This window comes from Athene cunicularia (assembly GCF_003259725.1).
Source record: "Athene cunicularia isolate RWA chromosome 1 unlocalized genomic scaffold, athCun1 chr1_part2, whole genome shotgun sequence".
NCBI classification, from domain to species: Eukaryota; Metazoa; Chordata; class Aves; order Strigiformes; family Strigidae; genus Athene; species Athene cunicularia.
The window spans coordinates 45,647,256-45,674,383 of record NW_020799092.1 but is presented as its reverse complement, the minus strand read 5'-3'; the positions used below and the strand labels follow the sequence as shown (position 1 = coordinate 45,674,383).

The following is a 27,128-nucleotide window of genomic DNA, read 5'->3' as shown; positions in this document are numbered from 1 at the left end:
TATAAGGAGGTAGAGGACATTCAACAAGTATCCTTTACAAAAGGCAAATATTGGTGTAGGCTTCCCAGGAGAAATGTGTTAGGATGCAGAAAAGAAGGAAAAGAAGTCTTGAAATGTAATATTTTAAATATTGCAATGTCTCATTGAGACAAGCCTGTGAAATTCTTTTAATTATTGCTGAGCACAGCTGAATTGCAAATCCTTGTTGAAGGTACTTAGAAATAAGAGGAAATAAATGTGAAGATTTACATAATCCTAGAGATATGTATAGATAACTTCCACTGATTTTACTATGAATTTTATTGATATTTTCACTGTTAAAATTTCAGTGGATTCTTTGAAAACTTTTAAGTCTGATATGTGATTTCCCCTGTTTGAAATTCACGCTGCTTCATATTGACTGTTTCATCAGTCACCCTGCTTGGAAGAAATAATTTTCAGCTCGTCTTAACCTACCTTATACCTTACTATGTGTAGGTATGTACCTGAAGTAAAAATCAGGTAGGGTGGATTGTTATGGATTATGACTGCAGAAGCTGTAGATTTCTATATTTACCTGTTTATAACTCTCACATTAAAATAAACTCTGTAGAGAACTCACGCAGAGACTATTCATTGACTAAGATGATGTTAAAATGCTCTTTTTCAATTTGGCTTTTCATCAATATGCACAACTGAAATTGTCACAGCATCCATCAATGGTGAATCAATCTTTTTTCTATAGTCTAGGAAAGCGAGATAAAAAATACATCTTTAACGAGGCTTCCTAAGGAACTAAGTCTTACAGCATTGTGCTGTCTGTGTGTCCATCCTTTCCTAATAATAAAACTGTATCATTTAATCTACTTGACAATTTCAGCCAAATTTGGCAAGGGAGTAGCTCTTAAACCTCAAAGATATTAAGTTCTTAAAATTTTCATGAAATCGGAAGAGAAATCACATTCAAATCCTCTCTGAGGGGAGACTGGAACAAGAGTTCAACTATATTATTAGATTATACCAGATAATATTTTTGTAAATGATATATATATTATTGTATATAACAGGAATCCACATGAGGGTGGAAGAGAGAGAGGCATTATGAATGTCTAGCTCTGGGAAGTACCTGTGAGTACTTTTGCTTCCTTAGACACCACAGGATCTGTTCCCTGGCCTCAATGCAGCAGCAAGCCCAGCTTTGCTCCTTCTGCTGCCGAAGGAACTACTTGCTTCTTAACGCTCAGGGGCTTCTAAAATTCCTTGATGATGCGGGTCTCGTAATTACCAGATAGTTACATCAGATATTATTTTTTACATTGGAATACTACTGTGTTTTTATTTCTGGAACTTGCCTTGTTATTTGAAGCTTGGGCTTATGAGTAAGATCAGTGGCCACTTCCAAGGGCTGTGTCCGTACTTGTAAATAAAATGAACAAAAGCCTCTTCTCCGGCCCAAAGGGCAAGTGAAAAGACATGGCTTGTGTTTGTTAGCCTGAATTCCTCTCCTCTGAAACAGAGTGGCCTGGTTAATCCTGTTTATGGGGAATGGTCCCTGGCCTGAGCCTCCCGTGCAGCTTGTCTAGGTCCTAGCTAGAAAAGTACTAGTTCTCATAAGCATGGTATGGGCCAGCACAGAGTCCAGGGACATGTTCATGACTGAGCATTTCTGTCCTGGCCTTCTTTAGCTTGCTAGCAGTGCTGTAGGCCAGAAAGCTGTTATTCTAACTTGGTACTTTCTGTACAATTGGGGGCAAATGGGAAAGAGAGATGATTTTATTCTGCTCAGTCATGTGGGCCAGGACATCAGTTGTCTTGGATTTCATCAGGAGCCTGCTAGATTGTTGTCTCTTCAGCAAACTGCCCATGACAATCTTTGAAAATAAAGATGTACCAAAGCTGTACCTGTCACCTTTACAACTGTAACCGACCTTGATTCAGTTAAAGTCCTTTTCAGAGAGGAGTAGCATTTTGAATGTCTGCCCCTACCCATGTTGTGTTTAGCATCCTTGAAGCAAAATCTTGCAAAGGAACAACCTGGTATAAACTGCTAATGCAAAGGCATGAGAAAGCCAAGAGGAGTCAATGACTCCTTCAGTGATAAAACAAAGGGATTAGAACTGCAGAGATTTCACCAGATGCTTTCTGAGAGCTGTGGGGCTTTCAAAGGCTGTTCCCAATGTTGGGCTTCAGCAAAACCTGAATAAACCTGTTCATCAATAAGGGTGAAAGATAAAGACAGTTGTAAAGCAACAGTAGAGGTTCTGCAGTAAGTCCTCTTTCCCCTCTCCTTCCCAAAAGCCCACTTCACTATCAAATAGCAGATCTGTGTTAGCTTCAGCTGTAGTGTGTCTTGTCATGCCATAGTCTGTGGCATTGAACAATTGCAGTTCAGTCATACTTTGGAAGGCAGTAGTTTAAAATTCACTCTATAGGAACACAGGATGATTATCATTACTCAGTTTCTTTCTCAGTACTTAGCAGTCTGAGCATCGGGTTTACAGTGTCTTTTAAGAGGAACAGGTCAAAATCCTCTACCTCTTTGCAGTACAATAAAATGGCCGTCATATTTTATTGTTTGTGTTTGATTTAATTATGTCTGAGATCTTTAAAAGTATTGCGGCACCTTGTCCTTAGCTAACTACTTGCTTGCATATTGTGTGTGGGTAGTTGAGCTACTTGGCGTTTGTATTGCCATGTATTGTGTATATTTGAGTGGTATCACAGTTGGAAAGCACTTTTTTAATACCCCCTTGCTCTCTTTATGCATATAGACCTCTTTCCAGAGCTATTTATGAATGATTCCCTGACTTTCAGAGAACTCCTATGGGTTGAAAGTAGAGAAACTATGCCCAAGCTGTTCTCTGTTATGGATTTTCTTTTTCCTCTCTTGAGACGATAAATGATAAAAGACAGTTTTTAAGGTCAGTACCTGGCTCTGTAAGGTGCCTCTTGTCTGGTAGGATGCTTAGGTTGGATATCAGAGTATGTACAATGGTAACAAACGATGTACAGAGAAGTTTTTCCTCCTAGTTAATGTAGTTTTAAAAGTATAAAGGAGTCAGAGTGAATATTTATGTATGTAGCAGAACATCCCTTTGGAATGTACTTTCAGAACTTAATATTACTCTATTTATTGGCCATTTTTAGTTGCATATTTTTAACACCTATGTGCAACTGGTTTCTGATACCTTCGTCTAGCATGCTCTCAAGAAAACGATATATGTATTGGAAGATCTAGGGGAAAAGTGCTGGTTCCAGTGAAGTTACTGGAAGCTTTGTCCTTCGTTCAAGTAGTCATGATGACTGTGTTCTTGCAGAGCAGCCTCTCGCATCCGCTACTTGTGACTTGCAACACCAAAGACACTTCATTATTTTTTTCTTTTTTTCTGTGCCTTTCTAAGATCTCTAACAATTTCTGTAATACTGTGTCCTAAACTTTGCATCGTCTTCCCAAGATGACATGGTGATCATAATGTAGGTGACCCTTCTCCTCTCGATGGCTCCTAGTGCTACTTCCCATGTTGCATTTTCTTTCATAGCTTTTCTGCTGTTACCAGACGAAGTGCTATTCATTTATCACCCCATATCAATTTTCTGATCTGTTGTCCAGTAATTTATGACTGTTTGGAGCTTTGGTACTCATTAAAGTGTGCAGTGACCCTTGTGACTGTCGTCCCCATGTAGTCTCTGCCATCTTGGCCCCTGGGCCAGTTTGTTGATGCCACAAGTTGCAGTGCATAGGTCCATGCCAAGCCGTGCGGGCTGAGAACTGGGGTCTTTGTTTGACCAGCTAATACCAAGTATCTAGAATTTGGGCAGCAAGAAGTTGATATGCAGATAAACAGACACTGAGGGTAAGATTCGTCCTGACTATGTAGGTAGTGAGGTGTGAGCAAGAGAGAACAGTCTAGACACATATTGCAGCTTGAGGAGAATATTTTAAATAAAATACTAAGTGGCTTTGCCTGGAACACAGTGGAATTCCCCCCAGTTACGCACTTTTCACAAGGTGGAGACTTTATCCTGCAAAGGGTAAAGACCAATGGAAATGCACTGCCAAACAGAAGCATGGGCTGGTATCCTGGGCGTCCGTGGTGGTGGTATTCATGAAGGCACATCAGCAACATACTTTTTTTGTTCAGTGCTTTTGGTGGTACTTTTTAAGTATCAATTAGGAAAAGAAGTTATGTTTTTTTTCCTTCCATCTTTTCACCACCTGAGGGTTATATTTAAGACAGCAAAGATTGTAAGCATTGGGGGAAGGTGGAGAATGATCAGAAAGGGAGAAGGTATTTGTTTCCTTTCTGACAGATTTAACTGTAACTAATAGTGTGAACGTGTTCATTTTTAAAATCATAATTGATTTGATAATTGTTTGCTGTAGCATAGATCATTGGTATGGGATTACAATGCTAATTATATAAAATAGAGAGAGTATGTCTAAAATAGACCTACACATACCTGTACATAGAAGCTTATAAAATAAGAAAATAAATCTTCAATTTCTTCTTGAGCTTTGGACATTTCTTTTTGAAAATAGAAGGACTGTAACTTCCCAAAATACATCCCCTCCTTGATGCAATGTAAAAGGATCCAACATTATACTTCCTCCTTAGAATTTCTGGGGAAATGCATTTTGCTGCCAACGTAACATCCTTTAACAGGTCTCCTGCTGGTCAAACCTTGTGTCCTGCTGTGACAGCCATGACCATGTGTACAACTGATTGTTAGTGGGCAATATAAATCTGATTGGAACATGCCCGTTAATTGGTTTGAGAGCTCAATATAGACAATGCTGTTTTATAGCAGATTGTGTAGATAGGCCTAGTCATAGGGTTAATTCTGCTTGACAGCACATCAGCAGCATCTTGAGAGTAATTACCCAACTTAAGTTTTCCCACAGTTGAATTGAGATCTTCAAAGGCTTCTACATTTACAAGTATTAACCTATATCTGAAACATGATGTTCCCACAAGGGCTAATTTTTTCTTCCTTTTATTAAATATACAGGCTATAGGGTTCATTTGCTAAGTGCTAAGCCCTTAGAAGAAAACACTACTTGTTAGAGAGAGAAAAATCTGCAGTGCACGACCAAAGCTAATGGTGCATAATACACACATCATTGTCTTTTTGCAAAGACTTTAAAACAAGTTAAAATTTAGGTCTGGCTCCCTTCCTCTCTCCCTCTCTCCCACCCCCCGCTTTCCACTTTCAAGAAAATCAAACCACTTATTCCTATGTGCAGAGTAAGTAAATTGAAGACACACACAAACAAAACCCTCCTAGGATGTTGTACAATTAAGTACAGATCATTGGATACAATACATATGACATTAATGAAACAGTATCTGCTTCAAAAATAGATTGGAAACATTCATGAATAAATTAAATCCTCTTAATGACTTTTCAAAAATGAAAATGAATGAAAACAATATTTATTTCATAGAAACAACTGTGTGCCATGATTCACAGCATATACTTTAATCCTGTTTTAAATTTATATTCTATTTTCTGCATTCATTTTGTGATTTGTCTTTTAAAATATCTTCTTTGTAACTCTACATTGTAAAAAAAAACCCTAAATATTGAAGATAATAGTTATCATTTGGGCTCAAATGCCCTTGAATGCATTAAATATTAATGTACGGAGGTAGATAGTCTTGTTAAAAATGACATTTGCTTGAGGGGATCAGTCTGACAAATGGCTTTTATGGCATAAAGCAGTTCTTGTAACTTATGATCTTTTTATTTTCTTTTGCAGGTCAGAAACAAAGTTTGACTCCAATTCAGGTATGTTTAGATTTACTGTGTTTTGCTGAATGTACAGTATTCAGCTTAATCTCAAAAGAGTAGTTTATCAGTTCAAGTTCAGTTTCATTTTAAACAAACTGGGGTAGGTCAGTCTTAAAAAGGATCTTCATTTCTCACCGTCTGAAAACAGCATTATTACTGTGAAACATTTGCTTTCATTCCTTTCATTAGTTCCTGTCTCTTTACATTTTACCAAAAGATGATCAGGAAGATATATCTTGTGACAGGCTTTAACTGATCCAGAAAAATTGTAGTACAAATAAATGATAATACAGACTAAAGCAAATGGAGGATTGAAGTGGAGTTTGAGAATGATCACTGCTTTAAAGGAGAATGTTTTTCTTCCTGGTGGACAAAGACATTTGGGAATTTGAAGTCAGTGCAGCCTATCTGTCAAGAAACACATGATTTGTCATCAGATTTTCGTGACAGATGCATGTACACAATGCATGCCAGAGTGGTCTGTAGAGCTCTCTTTAGGAGGTTTACCAAAAGGCAGTCTCTCAAGTTGTATTTTAAAAGAATTTTAATGTATTGTAGGGATTGGGAGGGAAGTGAAGGTCAGTCTAACAGGTTAATGTCTATCTAACAAGACAAAAAACACAGGACAGCAAACAGGGAACAGTTGGGGAAAAAACAGAGATCCTAATACCAGACTGTTATTTATTCAATTAACTATTCCTGGGTGTTCCTTAAAGTTAAACAATAGTAAATTAAGAATAGACTGTTGTCCTGAAACTAGCTGAAATGTCCATTGCCTGAAAAGGTAACTCAGTGTAACATTTTTTTGTTAAGATGAAAAAGATGTTTTACGCAGAAAACCTGATATTATTATGGAACTTTGTATTTAGGCCAATGTTGTCTTCTATATGGTTTGCTTAATGGAGTGATTACAATTGCTTATAATGATACAAATTTTACAATATATTTTAATCAGAGTATTTATGAAATAGCATGTTTCCTTTTATCCCAGTTACAACATGATTTGGGTTTGAAATGTGAGGTATTGCGTTGTTTTTTCTTTCAACATTAGATTTTATCTTTGGAACTGTATGGGGGTGAAATCTACCGCAGGAAGCATTTATATAAGCCAATTCCTATATCTTGTATACTTGAGTCATCTTGCTTCTATTATGATTTTAGTCTATGAGTTTGAGGTTGCTTGCTTTAAATATTGCTTGAATGAACTCTGTGCTAAGACTGCTTCTTGGATCTTGACAAAACAGTTTTACATGGGGGAATAGCTTCATACATTGTCTGCAGTTGCCCCCTTTGTTTTAGTAAAGTCACCAAAACTAGGTTGTGGGACAGAATGTCAAATGTCTCACTTTTCTGATGAGGGGAAAATGCTCTCTGCAGAACTTTGAATTGCTTGGTGAATTAAGCTACAGACAGTTTTCTGACCTTCCCTTTTGAAGCAGCTGTCCTGTTAGGTGCACCATTCTATGTGCCCGTCCCCTTGGCAGTGGAGGTGGGGCTATGGTATTCCCTAAGGACCACAGAGTAGTGGTAAAAGCTTGGCGCTACCACAGCTATGGCGAACACCTGCTCAGGAAGTGTCACCAGGCCTCTGTGACTGCACTCTGTAGGGTGAGCATGAGCTTTTAAATGTCTCTTCTTCATCTGTGTGGACTCCACAGGCTTGCTTTCCTTGAGCTTGGGTCTGTGTTTTGGGCACAGTTTCTCTTATCTTCCAGCACAGTGGTGCTAGAAAGCCTGGTTGCCCAGAGACTAGAGGACTAGAGTTGTTCTCCCTGCCCTGCTCTTCTGAAGGCGCTCCTTAGGCACTATTCTCACAAGGCCAGAGCTCTGGCCTTGTGAATACCTGATGCAGTTTTGCCTCCTCAAGAACACAGAGCACACAGAGGTTGCAAAAAGATTTGTAAGTAAAGACCATTCACAGGAGACCACACAAAAAATATATAAATGTAGATGAGTAGTGAAAGACCCAAGCTCTTCTCTGTCTCCACCTTTTTTGCTGCACCTAAATATTCTCTGGATGTGCACCAGAATTATCTGCATCAGATGATTAACGTTTTTTTGCTGTCAACATCATCAGGTAGCATGAACATCAAAGTACTTTGTATACCATCAGGGATTCAGTATGGAAAGGTCTGGGGCTGAGGAATTAGTTAGGTTTATTCCTCCTTTTTCTGAAGAGCCTCATTTTCATCTTCTGCTTTTGTTGGAATAGTTCCAGGCTTTCCTGTCATGGGAACCTGGCCACCCCCAAGGTGTTTTAAGGTTCCTCACTTGGTGATCCATCCTGGATTGCCAATGCGTGCAGCTGGCCAGGCCAGCCTGGGCTCCTGGTCTCATTTTATTCTTTGCCCCAAACGCTGTACTTGGAACTGATAATTACTGAGGTTTAATGCCTTGGTCTCATCAGTACTGCCTCTTTCAGCACAGGAAACAACCAAGGCTAGATGTTAAAAGATTAAGCGCATAATTAAAATGGCATTTTAAGAAAAAAAAAATCACAGAAGCTCCATAAACTCAAAGCACCTTTCATGGCCAGCAACACTAAGGCTGACAAAACCCCTTATCATTGTGAAAAGTACAGCAGCCTTCCCTTTATAGGACAATACTCAGTTCTTCCACCAAGAAATTTTTCTTGAGAGTCAGATAGTGTGAGCACTTAGAGTTTATCTTTTGATCCCTATATGTGAGAGCAAAAGAAATACTAAGATCAAGTCAACATGTATCACCCAAATAAAACATCACTGGTTTTTGTTTCCCCACCAAAGATTTTGCCATCTCTTTCCAAAACCAGACAACAAGCCTAGACCTCCTGCTGCCTATGAGTGAATAAGAGGGTGTAGGCAGGGAGTGAAAGGATGCATTGGTGATGGCAGAGAGGCATCCTCATTTAAAAATCTTTATGTGGTATGGGGGGTGCAGTGTCCTGTGTAGCACCATGTTCTATGTAACGCAGGCCTTTGAAGTGCGTAAATGTAGTGTTGATTTTAAAAGGGCTGCTGCCATTTGACACCAGTGATATTTATGCAACCTTCAGTTCCTTGGAGACACCTTAAGGTATTTTCATATCCCTCATTTCGTTTTGAATTCCCCAGACTGTGATTCCTGAGTAAAGCAACGATCTTGCAGACTGGAACAAACATGCTTTGTTATTGTTTATCTCATGTTACTCAAAACAGTTGAAGCATTGAACATGGGAATGAGGTAACTTTATTCTAGAATGAATATTTTCTTCCAGGGAGCTGTTCTACAACCTGTCATGTGCTCTAAATTAAACGTAATGTTAATTCCAGTTAACTTGCAAGTCTAGATGTGCCCGTGTTAAGCATTTATCAATGCTTATTATACTTGTCTTTTCTAGAAATATTTGTGAAGTGTTGAAGAATTAAAAGAAGTCTTTCTGAAGCGAGTACAAAGTCTGGAATACAGCTTTAAAAGTGCCCAGTAGGCTCACTCTAAATGTAAGCTTGGAAATGTTGTTCAACATTGAAATATTAGGCAAACATTGTCAAAAGAAGATTAATTTCAACTTGAGCATTAACTTAAAAGAAGGCTGTAAAATTCCTATAGTGATGATCAGGATTTATCATACAAATAGCTATAACATCTGTAGGGAACACACATTCTTCATATCATGACTAGCAGTTCCATCTGAGAAACTTGTTTTTCTCGGCCGATTCTTTGTAAGTCTAGAGCTGGCAGAATTTCTGTCTTAGAGACCATGGGGTTAGCTTCATGCTGTTAGAAGATCTTACGAAATGAAACAATTTTGCTTTCCTGTCATAATATGATTAATTTCACTGGTACTGAAAATAGATTTTTTTAAATAAAAAAGTACTTGAAAGCTAAAAAGGTTGTAGGAAAAATATTTTTTTTTCCCTTAAAATTTATTAGGGAATGAAGCAAACCACAAAAACTACAGCTGAAACAGTTTTGTTCTAATTATTAGTATTTTGGTAGTTTCTAAAATGCTTATGGTGCTATGTGCTTGGTTTGCAAATTTTAGAATTTAAGAATGTAAGAATCATATTGAAATAATGAATTAAATATATTTTTTTTTAAATTTAGAGAAAAATAGGTCTTCAGGATGTTGTTCCATAACAGGAAGAATTTGTAGGTCTCAAGATCTATTACTGAACCCTGTTAATCCCACCTTAGTAATAAAAAATAAGCATAGAAAATTCAAACAACTGCCTCAGCAGGCCCACTGGTCACCAGGGAATGGTAATGATGAGTTTCCTACTGCCTACCGGAGGGCTGGAGTTTTCTTGGGGCATCTCCTGTTGTATTTGGTGTATCCTGCGATGTCACTGTGGAGGTGAGCCATGTGATATTCAAGTGATAGTGTTGGCAGTGAAGTCATGAAGGGGAAGAAATCTGAGTTTTGTTCTGTGTTAAAAATAAAGGACAAATCCCCGGACAATACACATGGCCTCCAGTGGAGTCTGTTTTATACATGTATCACTCAGATGGTGGAATGGAGGAAGTCAGAGAGCGCAGGGTGCAATAAAGTGACAGTTGGGGAAGCATTGTGCTGTAGAAATGCATCTGTGCACTAGCAGAAGAGAGAGGAGTGCCCAAGGACAGACAGGGCCTTCAGCTGTTTTCTTCATCATTTGCTCTGCCATCTTCCCAGTTCTCTCAAAAAAAGGTGCATCTCCAAACCCCATTCTTCTGTCTCCCTGCTTCTATACAGATCAAATGAAATATAGAGATGACCTATATGATTTTATATTACTGTTTGTGTCGGTACTTTGGAAGCATTCCAATTAGTATCAGGAATTAAGCTATAATAGCTGCCCATGCAGCTAGAGGCAGTCCTGAGGGACAGCTACACATGAGCTTTTGTTGATCCCTGCTCCCTAGCAGTCAAATACAAAGCAAGTCAAGGAGCCCCCAACAGTTCCTGGAATTTCCTTCACCTGACAGTGTCAGCCACTCATTTTTCCTCTCTGCACATCACTTTTTTCAGCCAGAATGAGTGTATCCCACTCTGTGGGTGTTTCGCCCAGAATGTGGTGTTTCACCCAGAATGAATGTCTTCAGCAATGCACAATGCTGCCACCCCTCTATCCCCATCAAAGTTCCCATCCTTTCCTTTCTCACTTCTTGGATTTACTGGTATCATTCCCTTAATGTGGCCTCTATGATGTACTAACTTGCTAGGCTACATGATTCAGCACAGGTGCTAGAGAACAGTCAAAGAAAATTATAAGGTTGGGGGTGGTCAGATGTTTTCCTCTCATAAATTCCTCTTGCCTCCACTTCCAGATGTTCAGCAATAGACTTTCCAAACTCTTGCTATCAGCCCTGATTTCCCCTAGCCTGTCATCAGTCCACTGTATGAAAGTCATTGGTGCAACTATTAAGAGCATAAGGAACTCTTTGCCTGACTAAGAGAGAAATGAAAACCAAAAGGCATCTTCAGAATGAGCATCTCTTGCTGCTAGAGAAACCCAAAAGAAACTTAACTTGCCTGAAACCTTAGGTCCATGAAACAGTAGGGTACTTAGTAATATCATCCATTGATCACTTAGATGATAGATCTAAATACAGATTAACAAATCAATTCCTCAATTTTATTGATGTCAGCTTTTTCGCCCAGGTTGTGGTAGAGTGGTTCTTAATTTCTTCTTAGCAAGACTGAGTAGTTTCCGGAACAGGGAGAAGAAGAGACGTTTGGTGTTTGTAACAAAACCATACTGACAAGTTCATCAATCACCCTACAACCAGCGTATTTGCTTAAAAAATATAAAAAGGTTACTTGCAGTCTGTAACAAGGAAAATTAACTGAGATCCTGAATAATAGGGATGCTCCAGAGTTTTTGGATGTGGCAAATGACCTCTCCAGAGTCTCTGTCAACCATGAGGAATTACTTCCTTCTCTCTGGCCACCACCAGTGCACAGATGCTTCAAAATGTGTGTGAGCTGGCACAGAGGGAAGATGGGAGACAGCAACTACATAAACAGCAACAGCTCAGATTATCTTACTTTTTACTTGTCAGTGCTATTTTGGTTTTGACATTAACAACTCTACAAGCAGATTGTTAGGGATGCAATGGTTGGAGAGCATGGTCTGTTACATTTGTTCAGCAGCGAGATGAGCATTTAGATTCAGATGCAACCTGAACCATCTGTTGAATGTTTTCAGGGCCATACTGCAATGTGACAGTGTATAGATGTCTGGGACATCTCACTGGTACATCCCAGTGAACTATGTGTTTGTAACAGCACTGATCTGTGGTAACTGACCATCACCCTGCTCTTACATGTCTTGCAAAGGATAGCGAAAGTTGGTCAAATTATTTCAACATATAGAACAATATTTTAATTTGTGGAGGGCATGTTGTAAGCATGCAGGCAGCTCACTCATCTAGGATTTTTAAAGAAGGCAAGCAGCTGCCAGAGGATGCCAAATGTGTAACTTAGCAAATTCTAATACTGGTTTTGTGGTTGCAGATGTCTTTTCCTCCCACTTTCTCTGTTCATCTTATTTGTATCTGAGCTGGCCTATTCCTTGCTATCATTGGCATGATTCTTCTCAGTTATCAAAGTATTTCAATTGGAAGCCTGTTCTCTTCCATAAGCTAGATCCATGAGGCTAGTGGAGGCCAGCAGCCTTGATCAGACTCACAACAGCCTTCTGTGTGAATAATTTGTGTCATTTCTATTTTGTGGGGGTTTTTGAATAATATATTCCTCCCTCCAAAAAATCCTGTTTGTGTTCTTGTTAATAGGGCAGCTACTTAAAGATGCTCTGCCCTTGTGAGCTAGCACACATGCTCACTGTGCCACTCTTGCATGAAGCACTGTTTGTCAGCGTGTGGTAAGAACTGTACATTAAAGGGCCTTGCTCGTGGAGCCAGGAATATAATATCAACAAAGACAAATACAATTTTCTATTTTTGTCTTACATATACTTTAAGAATCATTGCTGCTTCTTTCTTGCCTTGCTCTGAGGATCTTGCTGAGAAGATTTTGCAATGTGTTTAAATTGGTTCTGTAATGAAAATACTTATATTTAGGTTTTCCGTTATTAACATTAATGTAAGCAAATTAATCAGATTTATTTAGGAGAATTTTTTTACCCTTCTTTCTAAGTACTAAAGACAATCTTTTTTTTTACTTCATTGTAAACAGCTAAAAAAGGCTATCTTTAAGAAGCAATTTGGCAAAAGTAGTCTGACAAGACATGAATAATATATAAATCATGGTTTTATTACATGGAATTGGAAACTGGTACTCAGTTAAATTATAAACTATAAAGTAGATTGGCTGAGGATTTTTTATTTGTCATAAGTATAGCTGCCTCTGATAGGTTCGGTCTATTGTTAGTCAGCAAACTGCTCTTTCAAGTTAGCAACATTCAGCAGCATAACATCTTTACTGTTCTGGAGGGCTGGATTTCTTAAATACAAAAATGTTGTGATTCTTGCTTAGACCTCTTAGTCATTGTGCATTTTTTTACTGAGCAAGACTACCTGATTGGTTTTCAAGAGCTACTTGCATTGCAGTCTTGTGCAGTGGACAAAGTAGAAGATTTTTGGTGATACCCTTGAATTAGTCTACACTTACAGACTTCATGAAGAGTTTTCCTGTTCCTTTTAAGTGAAAATTCATTCAGTCAAATTAACCCTATTACAGACTAACTGTGATAATTAACTTTGTCATAGTCCCATTTAATTAGCCAAAAATGGAGTATGTGCAAGAGAAGCCACAAGAATGGACAAGCAGGGAGGTTTCTGGTCACAGCTGTGGCTCATTGAGATGGTTATATAGCTCAAATGCAACGTGCCCGCACCATGTACAGCTCAAGTCAGTTGTATTGTTTCATTGCTTTATTAGTACTCTATTCATTTAAACCATGGAGTGGGGGAAAAAATTGCCTGTCTGCTTTGTAATTTGGAAGCTGAACTATAATTAATTTGTAAGTGGAGTGTTATGGCATTGTACATCATGTACATACTTCTGCAGAGGTTTTGAAGAATGGCAACATGGGATAACTGTTTAGCTCACTGCATGGTGCCAGGAAACAAGAATTCTGTAGGATACAAGAACACTTCACATCACTACTATCTTTTGGTGCAGAAACTATCATCATCCATCTGGGTGTATATAGGTAGCTGGGATGTGCAGGTTTGGGCATAGTTCAGATGGCTGTTTCGTATTCTTAATGTTGTATGGCCATCTGCTGATTCTGTACCCTGTTCCAGTATGTCTGACAGCTCTGTGACCTTGGGCAATGTATTTTTTCCGTATGACTTTTTTCTCCTGCTCACTGTCTGTCTAGTTTGTTTACATTTCAAGGCTTTTCAGGGAAGGAGCTGCCTCTTGCTATTGAGCATGTCCAAGACCTAGCGCAGTGGAAACACTTTCTCGGTTGAGATCATCTCTTAGGTCCCCATAAATCAAATCATGGGTGGCCTTTACATAGTGTCTGCTTTTACACTGAGCAAATGAAGTTCTGTTAGAAAGAGTCTCTGGAAAGCAATATAAAAGGCGGCATGGTAAATGTATTCAACTGAATTAAGAGTTTTTTACTCTGCTTACACAGTCACCTGTACCACAAAATTTGTGTCAAGGGGATCTCAGTTCTGTGCAGAAAAAATACATTTCATGTAAATGGTCTTCCCAGGTCCACAATCTCTCATGTAATTGAACTGTGTGGTTTCTGCATCAGAATGAATGACTGTGGCTATAGATAAAGGCCTGAATTTGTTTGTTAAAGTCCAATATGTAATAATAGTGGAGTTCAAATGACATGTAAATATGATCTGAGGGCTTAGGCATGTAGGACAGAAAATACTTAATAGAATATAAAATTTCCAAAAGCTCTTGAAGACTAATACTTCTATCAGAGATATGTGTCTAAGAAAGCAGGTTTTTACCTGTTTATCATAGGATCATTCACCCATGTATTGATTTCTGAAAAAAAATGATCTGTGTTTGTGTGGCAGGGTTTTTGTCAATGAGGGAGGGGTCTACAGCAGTGGCCCCTGTGAGGAGCTTCTCGAAGGTCCCCCAGCTCCAAGTCAGACCCACCTCTGGCCAAGGCCAAGCCAAATAGAAATGGTGGCTGTGCCTCTGTGATAATGTATTTAAGAAAAGGAACCTGGGAGTGTCTGGGATGTGTGAGGAGTTACAAGGAGGACACCTGTGAGAACACTGAGGTCAGTGGAAGGAAGGAGGATAAGGGGGGGAGGTGTACAGGAGCAGAGACTCCCCTGTACCCCATGGTGAGATGTCAGGGCTAACCCCCCGCCACCCATGGAAGTCACCGGAGAAGCAGATGTGCACCTGCAGCCTGTGGAGGATCCCATGCCGGAGCAGGCGGCTGCTCTTAAGGGAGGTCAGGACTCTGAAGGAAGAAGAAGCCTCTCCTGTTGTAGTTCAGTGCTGGGAGGACTGCAGCATGCAGTGATGACCCACGCCAGAGCAGCACAGGAATGGCTGTGGCCTGTGGTAAGAACTTACGCTTGAGAAGATTCGTGGAGGACTGTCTCTCATGAGAGGGGAGCCATGGGAGCAGGGAAAGAAAATGCAGAGGAGCCCTTCTGCCAACCGCAGGAGGAAAGAGTGGTGGTCTGACTGGAAATACTCCATTCCCTGTCCCCATGCTGCTGGAGAGAGGTGGTGGAGATACCTGGAACAAAACTGAGACCAGGAAGAAGGGTGTTTGCAAGATGTGGTAATACTTCTCACTGTCCCACTCTGTCTGTTGTCTGACTTTGACTTTGACTTCAGAAGCTTATCTATGGTACAGTCTGCAGCCAAACACCAGGCAAAGAGGAGTCCTGAGGTGTTTTTTACCTGTATTCCTTGATGAATTTAACAGGACAGGATGGTTATGGTCAACATGTCCATTCTTTTTCTCATTATTTTCTCCCTACCATAAAGTGCATTTTCCTGATTTGCTTTTAGGCAATGTCTCATTAAGCACAGTATCTTCAGTAGCTGAGTGCACGTTGTTCAAAATTGCATATCTTCTGTTTTGATCAGCATCGTTTATGGGGTTATGAATTTGAGTAAGAAAGAGGCACAAGCTGGTTTTGTTTCTTCCCTCCGGATTTGTCAGTGAGAGAAAGACCCTTAACATCTTTTCTGTACAAGATGATGAGAATTATATCATATAGTATTAGTTGAAACTGGAGGAAGTTTGCTACTTGAAAAAAATTACCTGTTTCATTTTATTAGACTGGACAAACTAGCCAAGTAATAATTATTAATGACAGAAGATTCAATAAAGATTAAAATATTTCATGCTTTTATTTCATTGATGTAGTGCTGTTAATTTATAACCAGTAAGAAACCATACAAAAGAGCTGTCAGCTTTTACTAATTCCCAATTTAGTGTCTTATCAAAACCAGTTTCAGGTTTTGTAGTACTAAAAGTAAAGGGAAGAATGCAAGATGCTTTTAATCAAACTGGAATGTTCAGTGATGACCATCAAAATCTTTACAGTGTTGATCTGAGTATGAAGCAAAGAACATTAATTTGTCTTTTGTTGACTTAATTTAGTGGCAGCCATAGCCTTTAAGATGTAATGCTAGACAAGTTTGTGTCATACCATTGCAACTGCCTCTGTACATGTGAACACCCGTCTGCTTAGGATTAAGTCCTAAATCAAAACACCAATGAGGTCTAATGCTGCCACTTTTAAGTCAGACACAATTTGCACTGAGTTTTATGTCAGGACAGCATCATCAGGTCTTAAGCCAGATGACAGTGAATTAAGTTACAAGGGCTGAAAGATGCAAGGATGCAAGGAAAGAATTGCATCCCTGTGTGATCTGATCAGGAGTCTTAGCAACCTTGTTTTCCATCGGGAACTGAGTTACCATTCTTTATTTTTTAGTATACCATTGTCATGCCTGCCTGTTGTTCTTTACAGAGTAAGTGTTCCCAGACTTTTCATCAGCCATGATCCAAATATCTGAACAATCTTAGATCTGTATGCCCTTCTCCAAACACCATGCCTATGAAGATCACAAAATTAATATTCTCAGTGTTTGGTTGTTCTAAATAAACCCTGGAGCATCTTATTTAGCACTAGTCTTTGGTCTTCCTTACTAGCTGTAACAACAGAGGTGCTTTGATTATTTGCATAGTATATTTTTCAGGTTATCTCTGTGTCTAGCTTTCACACAAACCCATGTGTCTGAGGAGAAACAGTAGCATTTCATTTGAAGCGATATTTTATACAAGCTAATACTATAGCAGGGGGAGTGGGATCATCTTATCTAACTGTAATGATCTACCTTAAAATAGCCCTCTGAGCTTCATCCAGAGTCAGTTGGAAGAGGTAAACATCCTCAGAGGGGTTCATCCCTTCTGCTGGAGAAATCAGGGGGTGCACTGAATCACCCTTTTGAGTGCCCATCAACTTTAGAGTTAGGCATGTATCTTTAGCGGTTAAAGTTAGGAGAGATTGTCTGGAATGGATGTGCAGAGAGCTGGGGATGAGTGGGTGTAATCCCCAAGTCACTTTCCACAGATACCACTGTGGAGGTGAAGTGGAAAAAAATCATAAATTTAAGAGGTATTTATGGAAGGCACGAGTTTACCTGCGATTATATTTTAGTTCTTTTTCTCCGTGTATGCATTTTCATTTCCCTTTTTTCAATCTTCTTCAAAAAATCTGCTTATGTGTCTCTTGTTATCGTTACCTCAGAGGATTGCAGCAATTTCCTTCTCTTTCTCTTGAATTATGAGTAAGAATTTTCAGATGTGAAAAGGCTGACAAAATGTGTTTTGTAAATAAAACATTCACCACTGTTCATCCATTCATAGGCAGGAAGAGAAATATGTAACTGAAAGAGAGGTGGCCTAAGGGTAACAAAAGTGAATCAAAAACGTTGTAAATGTATTAAATTTAGCTTGAGTCAGGGCCCAAATATTAAGCTGATCTTTAGCATGTTTCAGAAAGCACGTGAGATTTTCCAGAAGCTTCGTAAGCAGAGATTTTGCCGCTTTTATGTCGCTATTCTTGAGCTTTTATAAAGTCAAAATCTTTTAGCCTGTGTTAACCATTCTAACCAAGTTAAGAACACCTGACACAATAAATGCAGATGCAAAAACTGAAAGGTGTATTTTTAAAACATTAAAATTTAGAAACAGAAGCATTCTGTTTCTGCCTCTTGCTTTTCAAGGAGGTGGACATAAGAACATAATTCCCCTGTTTATATTCTTTAAAAAAAAATGTTTACCCATAAGATTTATGTTTTTTGAAAGTGCTCATATACTCACTTCCATACTATTATCTACCCTTTAGTCAGTGATTTCTTTTTTCCCTGTCATACACTCTATATTTAAGGGATTTAAACAGAGTCCCAGGAATATGGATTTTCAGTGGGGTGGGATTTGGAATGTCAATTGTCTAGCGCTGCTAGAATATCTGGAAACGGATTAAGATATATTTAGGTTGAAGAGTGGTGGAAAGAATGTGTTTGTGAATGAAAAATCTGCTGCATAAAATACTGTGTTGAGGACATTAGGTCTCTGGAAACAAGTTCAAAAGGCAAGACGGAAAAATACAGATTTTCACTGAAATTTCATCCCTCCCTGCTTTCAAGGATAGTAAGAAATCCCTGATTGAAGAAATACTGTCAGAGCTGGACTTCAGGTCATGAGTTAGTATTAGTGTTAGACTGTGGCAAACTGAAGTGGCTATCACTTATCCAGTTAACTGCCTTTGCTGGAAAAGGGAATTATAGGAGCTCTCTTTTTAAATCATTCTATTTTCTTTACTAGCTGCCTGTCTGAGACTCTCCCCTTGCCCCACAATGTTGGCATATCCTGGGTGTACCTGGATCTGTGTCATTGTGGCAGTATGAATAAACAGGGTTGCATTTTAATGTCGAAGAATAGCATGATGTTGAAACCTATGCTGGCAGCTGCTTTCACTCCTTTGGTTTCAGGCATCACAGTATAGACTATATAAAAAGTAAGTCCCACTCCTAAAAAGCCAGAGACATGTACATAGCAATGTACAACTGTAATCTTAGCTCCCTTCCTCTAGTCTCTGTAAAAGTAATTTCTTTAATTTAACATTAACGTAAGTTTTAACATTAATATAAGTTTTCATGCTTTCTCGCACAAGGAAGGTCTGCGCCCAAAGGACCTACTTCTGGCCAGGACGTGTAGCACACCAGTGAGACTCCCCATTGGGACATGCCCCCTCCTGGGCTGCTGTTTCTGTGGAGGAGGGAGTGAGTACCTGACCACCTCCCCACCTCCTGTGAAGACTATGCCCAAGTTCAAGTTTGAGACCCATGTCAGCACTCACTTAGGGTACCTGCTAGTATGGTACCTAGAATAGCAAGACTGTATCTGGGTGGGAGTGAGGACACAGACATTCATCTAAATGCCCTTGGCCTTAAGGTGATCTGATCTTCCTTCATCAGATCAAGAAAGGGGTGGACCATACAGAGACTCTGTCCATCCCTCCCCCTGCTACCCTCCTTTCTACAGCAAAGAGGGTTATTGGGAAACTGCAGAAGCTAAAACTTGTGAGATTTCCACTGGCACTTTGCCTCCGAGAATGTTTTTACTTATCCACAAATGATTGAGCTTTAATGAGTTTCTCATAATTTGTACAAGCAGTAACAGTATATTTCTTTTGTTTCTCTGCCAATAGTTCTTGCATATTTTTTGAAATTTTCATAAACTATATTGTCCAGTGCCAGGCTCAAACCTTGCACAGATGGAGGTGGACAATAACATTAAAATGCCTAAGTAATCAAATCTATTACAGCCTGCAGTTTTGTTTTAGCATTTGGATAGGACTGTGTTACTTCATATTTAAAAACATACAGGTGCTCTGTTAAAGCAGCTGAAAGAGTAATGTTTTTTAAATTCATAAAGATTAATAAATGAAGGGCATTCAGCATCATCTTCAGTGCAATGTAAAGAATAAGATTATCTAAGTTATGCAGACATTCTACCTCTAATTTAGGCTGTATTTATAGAAACTTCTCACTCATATCTCATTAGTTCAATGTTCTGGTTTATTTGTGCAAGCCTGTTTTAAAACTAATGAATGATAGGGAAATAGAGAGTTACAACAGTGATAGCAGGTATTTAAAAAACACTCAAAGCAAGACTGAAAATACTATGCTCTCAGGGAACAAACTGATACTTACTGAAGCCCATGCAAATATTTAAATGATCTAATAAAGATTAGTGAATAAAAAAGTAAGAAAAATGGTCTCATGGGATGGGCATAGGAAAGTAGATTGTGAAACCCAGAGATAGCAGAAAGATATGCTAGTACAAAGCAAATAAAATCACTGTTTTCCCTGCTCATCCAAGTTACATATTTGGATAGATGTACAGCCTTTTCCTATACATTCTTACTGTAGAAAGAGGTAAAACGTTCAAATAGAGGAAGCTAAAGTTAGTCCCAGAGGCTGAGGTAGCCACAGCTAGAGCTGTGAGAACAGTAGGATTTTTTATTTGGGAACAAACCTGTATATGGAAACAAGGTTGGGGACTTGTGTGTCCGGGAAAGTTTGCTTCAAGTTGGCAAGCAGAAGGAAAAAGATTTTGGTTTTTTCAATGTCTTGAAGTGGGGCAGGGTGTATACCCCTCAGATTTTTTAACATAAATTGATACTGGAAAGGAAGCATTTCAAACAAAGGCTTAAACTACATGCTTTCAGAATGAAGAGTGGAAAACAGTGGAGCTATTTGAATTTTATAACTCTACAATTTTTACAAAATTTGAGAAATTTCCAGAAAGTTTTCTAGACTTCTAGAGACTGCGGTTTAAGGCAATTTTACTGTTTAGAAAGAAACTAAAAACAAATTCCCAAATCTGCCATCAACTCAAAACTCAGGCCCCATTTAATTGGATGTTTAATTACTGGCACCCACAGGTTGGTTTCCTAGATTGCACAATCAGCCAGCTGTGACGGCCTTTCTTTTCAGTGCTGCCCTGGTACAATGCAGCTGAACCCCTCTGTGACCCCTGGGAATCCCAACAATAGAGATGATCAGTCATTGCACACACAGCTCTCCAAAGGTTGATCACTTTGTTTCTTCTTTAAAATGATTTGTAGTTTTGCAAGTATTTTAGACTTAACATTTCTTAGGGTGTAGATTAAAAAATGTGTTAATCGGAGTAACAGCATGAAACAAATATTACACCCAGTGATAGCAGTGCTGGACGCGCAAGTGAGGTTGAGCATTGAAAGTTTTGCTTCTGAGGCTGCTCTGAATACAACAGAATTCTTCCTCCTCCCCACTCCACCTCCCCCCACAAAAATACACCAAATCAATGGGATGGTGACTCATGCAAATGAAACACCATCATGTTTCACATCAGAATGTACAACCATTTTAATCTGGTCGAACATGAGGCTCTGCAGCTGATGTCAGATAGGGCCTGTACTGAAAATCTGCAGGTCATTAAGCTGCAGGGAGGGAAGTACGTTTTTAAGGTCCATTTTGGAATGTGGGTCAGAGGTTTTCAGGTCCTCTAGTTCTTGCTCTAAGGCCAGAAGCTGCAAGGCTTTTTTTGGCTTTCTGTGAGATGCTTTATGGACTGTTGCTTGTGGCATGGGAACCAAGTCATCTTTCAGAAACTGATTGTGTTGTTGGCTCTGTTCTTTTCCTGTGGAGATTTGGACCGTATTTTACCTCTTCAGTTGTTTTATGGGAAGGAATCCTATTGAGAACACCTGGACTGATACCATTACAGCATGAGCATTTAAAACCATGGGTATGCCTCAGCTTCCTGGGGAGCTGGGACAAAGTCAGGGAGTGCACGAAAATTTTTTGGGCTGACTGTAAACTTCAGCGTACTAGATACCTTTTCAATTTCAGTGGAGGTTTGAGCTTAGAACGGTCCCTTTTCAGCAACTGAAAGTAGACCTTTTCTGCTAAGGCTTAAAGAAATCCACAGACAGAATGTGTATTATTTTGACTTCAATCTGATGAACATGTGAAGGGTAGAGAGGGAAAACCTAGCAACCTCTGGCATTCATTCCAGTCCTTCCCTGTCCCTGCAACTTCCATTGTTCTAATGCTGCTAAATCCGCTTTGCCCGCTCAGAACTTAAGTAAACAGACATTGTACTTGTGGGGAGTTATGCAGCATTTAAAAAAAGGTCTGAGTTTGTTGAATAGAGTTGGATCAGTACTGGGGTAGCTTGGTGTCAAAGGTTAGATTTTGTTATATCCAAGGTAGGGTTGGGAACTGACATACTGTAGCTTTTATCTGTTTTTTTAAGTGCTCACAGCATGCTTAGGGAATGAAGAGTACATGGTGTTTCAGTCCCTTTCCTGGAAAGTGCATCCTCTGCTACCTGCTCTCTGAGAAAAGATTTAGCCCAAATAATAACCCAGGTAATTTATTTTTAAGTTCTAAATTTGCATACTTTGCTTTTTGTCATGCTGAGATAGAGGAGATCTTTGGAACAGAAGGATTACAGGCTTATTTGAATTATAAAGGCACTGACCTCAAGCAGCCTTTTAGTCAAATCTCTTGTTTATGTGATCAGTTTATAGTCATGTTTCTGTGATACTGGTGCAAAGATGTAGTGGCAATGTTGAGTTCAGGGGTTTACCTTATTCTAAAAGTAGAGTTTCTATCAATCAGGGGTATCACAATAAGTCATCTTTACACCCCTTGCCCTGTATTCTCACCTGCCCTTCGTTACTTCCAGTGGTTGTTTAACTTCTCAGTTAACTGATTCAATTGCTAGCCTAGAAAAAAAAGCTGACATTTTCTCCTGGTTTAACTTTCTCTCCACAAACGGATAAGCACCATAGCTGGTGAATGGTGAGGAAGCAGGAGGACCAAGACAACTGGGATCAGGGGCAAGATAAGGGCAGGAAGCTGATGAATTGCTTCAGCCGTCTTATGACACCTTCCCCTAAGTGTGCCTTGCTAACGCTTCTCCACTTTACATACAAAATATTAGAAGTTGATTGGAACCGAAGCCTCCCATGCATCCCTATGAAAACGTCTGCTTCCAGCAAGTAGGCATTTCCTGTTTCTTTTGTTTAAAAACCTGGTTTTATGGAAGATTTCTGACTGAGCCCTTGTCAAGATTTTCTATTTTGCCTTCTCTGTTGAAAATCTCTGTAAGACTTTCCTTTTAGAATGAACCACAAACTTGTCTTTCAAACCTAAACAAAATCTCTACAGCTCCTTCCAAAATCTAGTCTAATAAAGGCTACAGTTCCTTGACTTCACACTCCCAAGCACACGCTGCCCGAGAAGAAGCTCAGGCACCCAGTTTGCTGCCTTTTTGAGTGAAAAAGAAATATTTCCTGTAGTGTAAGGAAAAACTGATGTAAAGAAGAAAGTGGGAAGGCTGAAAATGAGAAGGTGGACACATAGGGTGTAAAAAACATTAAATCTAATTAAAATCTCTACTGACAGCTACTTTTCAACTTAGCTCTTCTTTCTTACTGTCAGTTGGTGTGGGCTATGTTTCTGCTGGCTAACTTCTGTTTGTTAACAATTCTTCCAGTCAAGCCTGACCTACCTGTGTCTCCCCCTCTGCTTCATCCCAGGGCTCTCTTGGCAGAAGTTTTGGCAGTAAGGAATCGAATAAGCAATTGTATGCATGAGGTGTGAATCGACTTTGCTTCAGTAAGTTCAGAATACCTTGCAAACTCCTTTGGCGCTATTTATGCAAGGTTTCATCAGTTTACTTTTGAAGTAAATATTAAAGTGAAATGAGGTACAGTGCTGTCTTTGAATACAGAGCATTATTTTATACCTTGTTCAGTCTATTTTTCCTACTAATACAGCAGTGGCAATTGGACAAGTAAAAGACTGATGGGATGAACAGAAGCAGTGTTCCTTTTCTGAGTGTGTCAAATCTGTACTGAATGTGGCATTAAAAAAAACCCAAAACCCAACCCACATGGCAGAAGTCAGGCCTCCCAAGGAAAACCTGCACTACAGCAGTTTGCACAAGCTCGTGCATCTCATTGTTTAATGTTTCAGATCCTCCTTTCCCTTGACACTAGAAGGATCATTTATCTGTGTGCAGCTTATTTGCTGGTTTATTTATATTTCTACAGGGAAATATGCAAAATAGTATAATCATGGTTCATTTTTTTCTGCTTTTGAAAAGTTGTTTTTATAAATGTTGAAAACGACCTGATTCTGTTACTTAGTAAGGCCTTTATTAATCTCTCTCAAGTAACAACCCTTAACACTTGTTTTGGGCCTTGCTGGTCCCAGCACAAGCTTATACTGCCACAGTTATCATGGGAGAGCTGTCCTGAGCATGTGCCTGAGGTGTCTTGTGAGAATAAATTGTGTAGGGGTGGAAACTTACCCTTACTCACAGCTCCATACAAGCCTCTGACCCCTTGTCCAGAAGATGTAAGAGTATTACAATAACTGATTATATCACGATTCCTTTTTTTAGGAGTACCACATTGCAAATGGTTCAAGTGATGTGTCCTCTCACTACCTGTGTCATGTCTTTGGCATCAGCTTAGTAGACCAGCACAAGATAGGAGCCATGAAATGTGAGCTGTTGCCCACAAAAATGTGCACAGCTTTCATAGATGTATCAGTACTGTTGTAGAGTTAGCAGTGCTCTATTTTGATCTAATAATGACAATAAAGCCATAGGGCTTTTGAATCCCCCTTCTTTTTTTTTTCCTATAAAAGAAGCTTTGCAGTGCTATCCCTTTATACCCTGTTTTTCTTCCCTGCAAGAATAAGATTTAGCTGCTGATACAGGATTCTAAAAGGCTTGAGGGTAACAGAGTGAATTAAACATTCTTATTCCAGCTGCTGCTGTTCACAACACTTTTGACAGGTAAAATACATCACACATTCTCTTGTCTGCTTAATATAAACAATTAGTATTTTAAGTGGAGTCCAGAATCAACCCCAAATAGGAGTATCTAGACAGGCAGTTCAGATAGGAAACTAAGCAGTGTCCTAAATTTATATAAAAGTAGTTTGCAGTCAGTTCAGCACAGCACATTAGATTGTCTGCCACAGCACATTACACTATGGAAGCTGAGAGACCAGTGGCTTGTCTTTTGGGGATGAAGAATTCATTTTTCATCTCAAAATTATTTTAGCACAACTCTTTATCTGAAATTTTTAGTATATAATATAAAATGAAGGGGGAAAAAATAAAAATTATTTTTGTTTTCATATAATGAAATTTTTGTATAATTAAACATTTTCGTTAACCCAAGACCAGTTTTGGAGGAAAGCTTGTTTAAAGATAATTTTCTGTTTTCTTTTTTTATACTCTGGAACGAAGACATCTGCCATCACAAAACTAATTGAAACAACAAAAAACTCCGTCTTCTTTATAGGTTTACTTCCTTCAGGCTGAAGTAAACCTGAAATAACAGAAGGGCTTTAATGCAAATTTAATTTTAGTATAGAAGCAACATTGTGAGAATAGTGGCAATCTTTATAGTTTTAGAATTCTAACATGATGTCTGCAAAGTGCAATTTGGTAAAATTTATTTCCTAAATGAGAGAATTTTTAATAGGAAGGTTATAAACTGAAAAAGCTCCTAATTCTTTACAAAAGGCATCCAGGACGCAATACTATACATCTGTAAAACCCTTCTTCTTTGAGTCTAGACCATGCATGGCTCCATACCGGAGAGGAGGTAACATTATGTAGAATACTGCCTCACATTATGTGGTCTTGAAATTCTCTTTACCTAAAGTCAAGGCCCTTGTGGGTGTGAAGATCTCCCCGGAAACATCTCTGACAACTTTTCCATGTAAAAAACTAAGCATGCACCTCAGTGTGAAGCTGGACCAGGGCTAGCTATCATTTAGAATTGAACCCTCTAGCTACTAGCATGGGTAAAATATCTAATAGGAAGCATTTAGCCTCACTTCTGCTTGCCAGGGAAGAACCTAAATTTTAGGTTAGAAACTTTACATCAGTGATTTTCCCTGTATTCCTTTGCAGTCAGTGGTTAGTGATGTGATTGCACTGGGCTCTGTAGAATCTACAGTAGTGTAAATAACGAATCATAAATAAACAACTTCCCAATTTTGTGTAAGGAAGACAGGCTTTTAAACTTCTTTTAAACTGAGACTTCATCTAAAATTAAATAGTCCCCTCAGACCCACATAGCAGCTTCTGCAGCTGACAACTCAGTTTGCACCTTTAAAGAAATAAAGGAGCAGGGCACAGGGAGTAAAAATGAAAACAGATTCGGGTTGTTCAATTTCCTGTTTGTTTAAATTTGTCCTTCCTGACATGCAGATTCATCACACTCCTTTCCTGGTGACTACATCTTTAGATTAGTTTAGTTAGGTATTCAGAGGGATTTTTATTTTCTGACTCATAAAATTCTTGTATTCCCCTAATAATTTCCTGTGTCTGACAGGAATTTTATGTCTTTGTAGTTTTAGCTGGACTCCTTGAAGAAGTTGCTTTCTAAATGACTCTGCTTTTGAGGTCTCCAAATAGCGTCCAAGGAGCTAGGTCAGAGCCTGATTCCTGCTTTTCAGGAAAACTGATCTGCCAGCGTTTCACTTCTTAAAATTTTAATCAGAATTTTTTCTTAATCTTTTAAAACTCTCCTGTCAGTATTTCCCCTTGCTGCTCATGCGCTTTCCAGGTGTCCATTTCAGAATATTTTTGTCCAATTCTGAAAATGCACCCCAGTGGCTCAGAGTGCAGCCTGCAAGCCTGTCCCATCAGGTTTTCATCAGTCACTTGCTATAAAGCAGAGAAGCTAAGGTTACGAGTACATTGGACCATTTAGCAGTTGATGAGAAATGTCTTTGTATATCCCTTCCTTGTCTGTTTTAGTCTGAGGAGGGTGAGAGCCAGGTTAGGCTGGAGCCCTGGTGTGTGCTTCTTTGAAGGGTTCAGTGAATTGAAGGTGATGCTTTTTGACATGTGAGCTCCAGAAATGTATCAAGTGATTGTAGTGTCAACTAGCCTGCTTATACAAGAGCTTCGTCTGCCTTCGTTGGAGCGCGGTGGTACCTTTGAATGTCTTTGAACAGGAGGAAACGGAGAACAGAATGGCACCGTCCTTGTTTTTCAAAAGTCTGGGTGAAAAAGCAGAAAAGAAACCGGTCACCCGTTCCGGTGTTAGTGTCTTTTCTCCTCTGACGGTTCACGGCGTTTGACTGCGTCTGGAACTCCTAGATGGGTGTCCCCAAACACAGCTTTACAACAACCGGCACGTGTATTTATTTGTAACGTTACTGTCCCCGAGTATATTTGCTTGTGAAATCAGCAGGTGGAGACAAGAACAAGGCAATGCGCTGCCGCCGCTCCCGGCCGCGCTGCCGGGCTCTGCCGGGCTCTCTCGGGATCCCCCACTCTGAGGCGGCCGCCGGCGCTGAGGAACCGAACACCCGGGCGGGCCTGGGGCAGCCCCCGCCC

The 27,128-nt window shown here is 39.4% G+C and overlaps 1 protein-coding gene across 1 annotated transcript in view; it reads left to right on the top strand.

Annotated features, from left to right (window-relative positions):
* Positions 1-27,128, top strand: part of MSRB3 (methionine sulfoxide reductase B3) — a 67,271-nt gene that overhangs the window by 21,424 nt on the left and 18,719 nt on the right. The window contains exon 4 of the mRNA XM_026868078.1: positions 5,741-5,769. Coding sequence (XP_026723879.1) covers positions 5,741-5,769 — 29 coding nt within the window. The remainder of the gene's footprint in view (positions 1-5,740; positions 5,770-27,128) is intronic.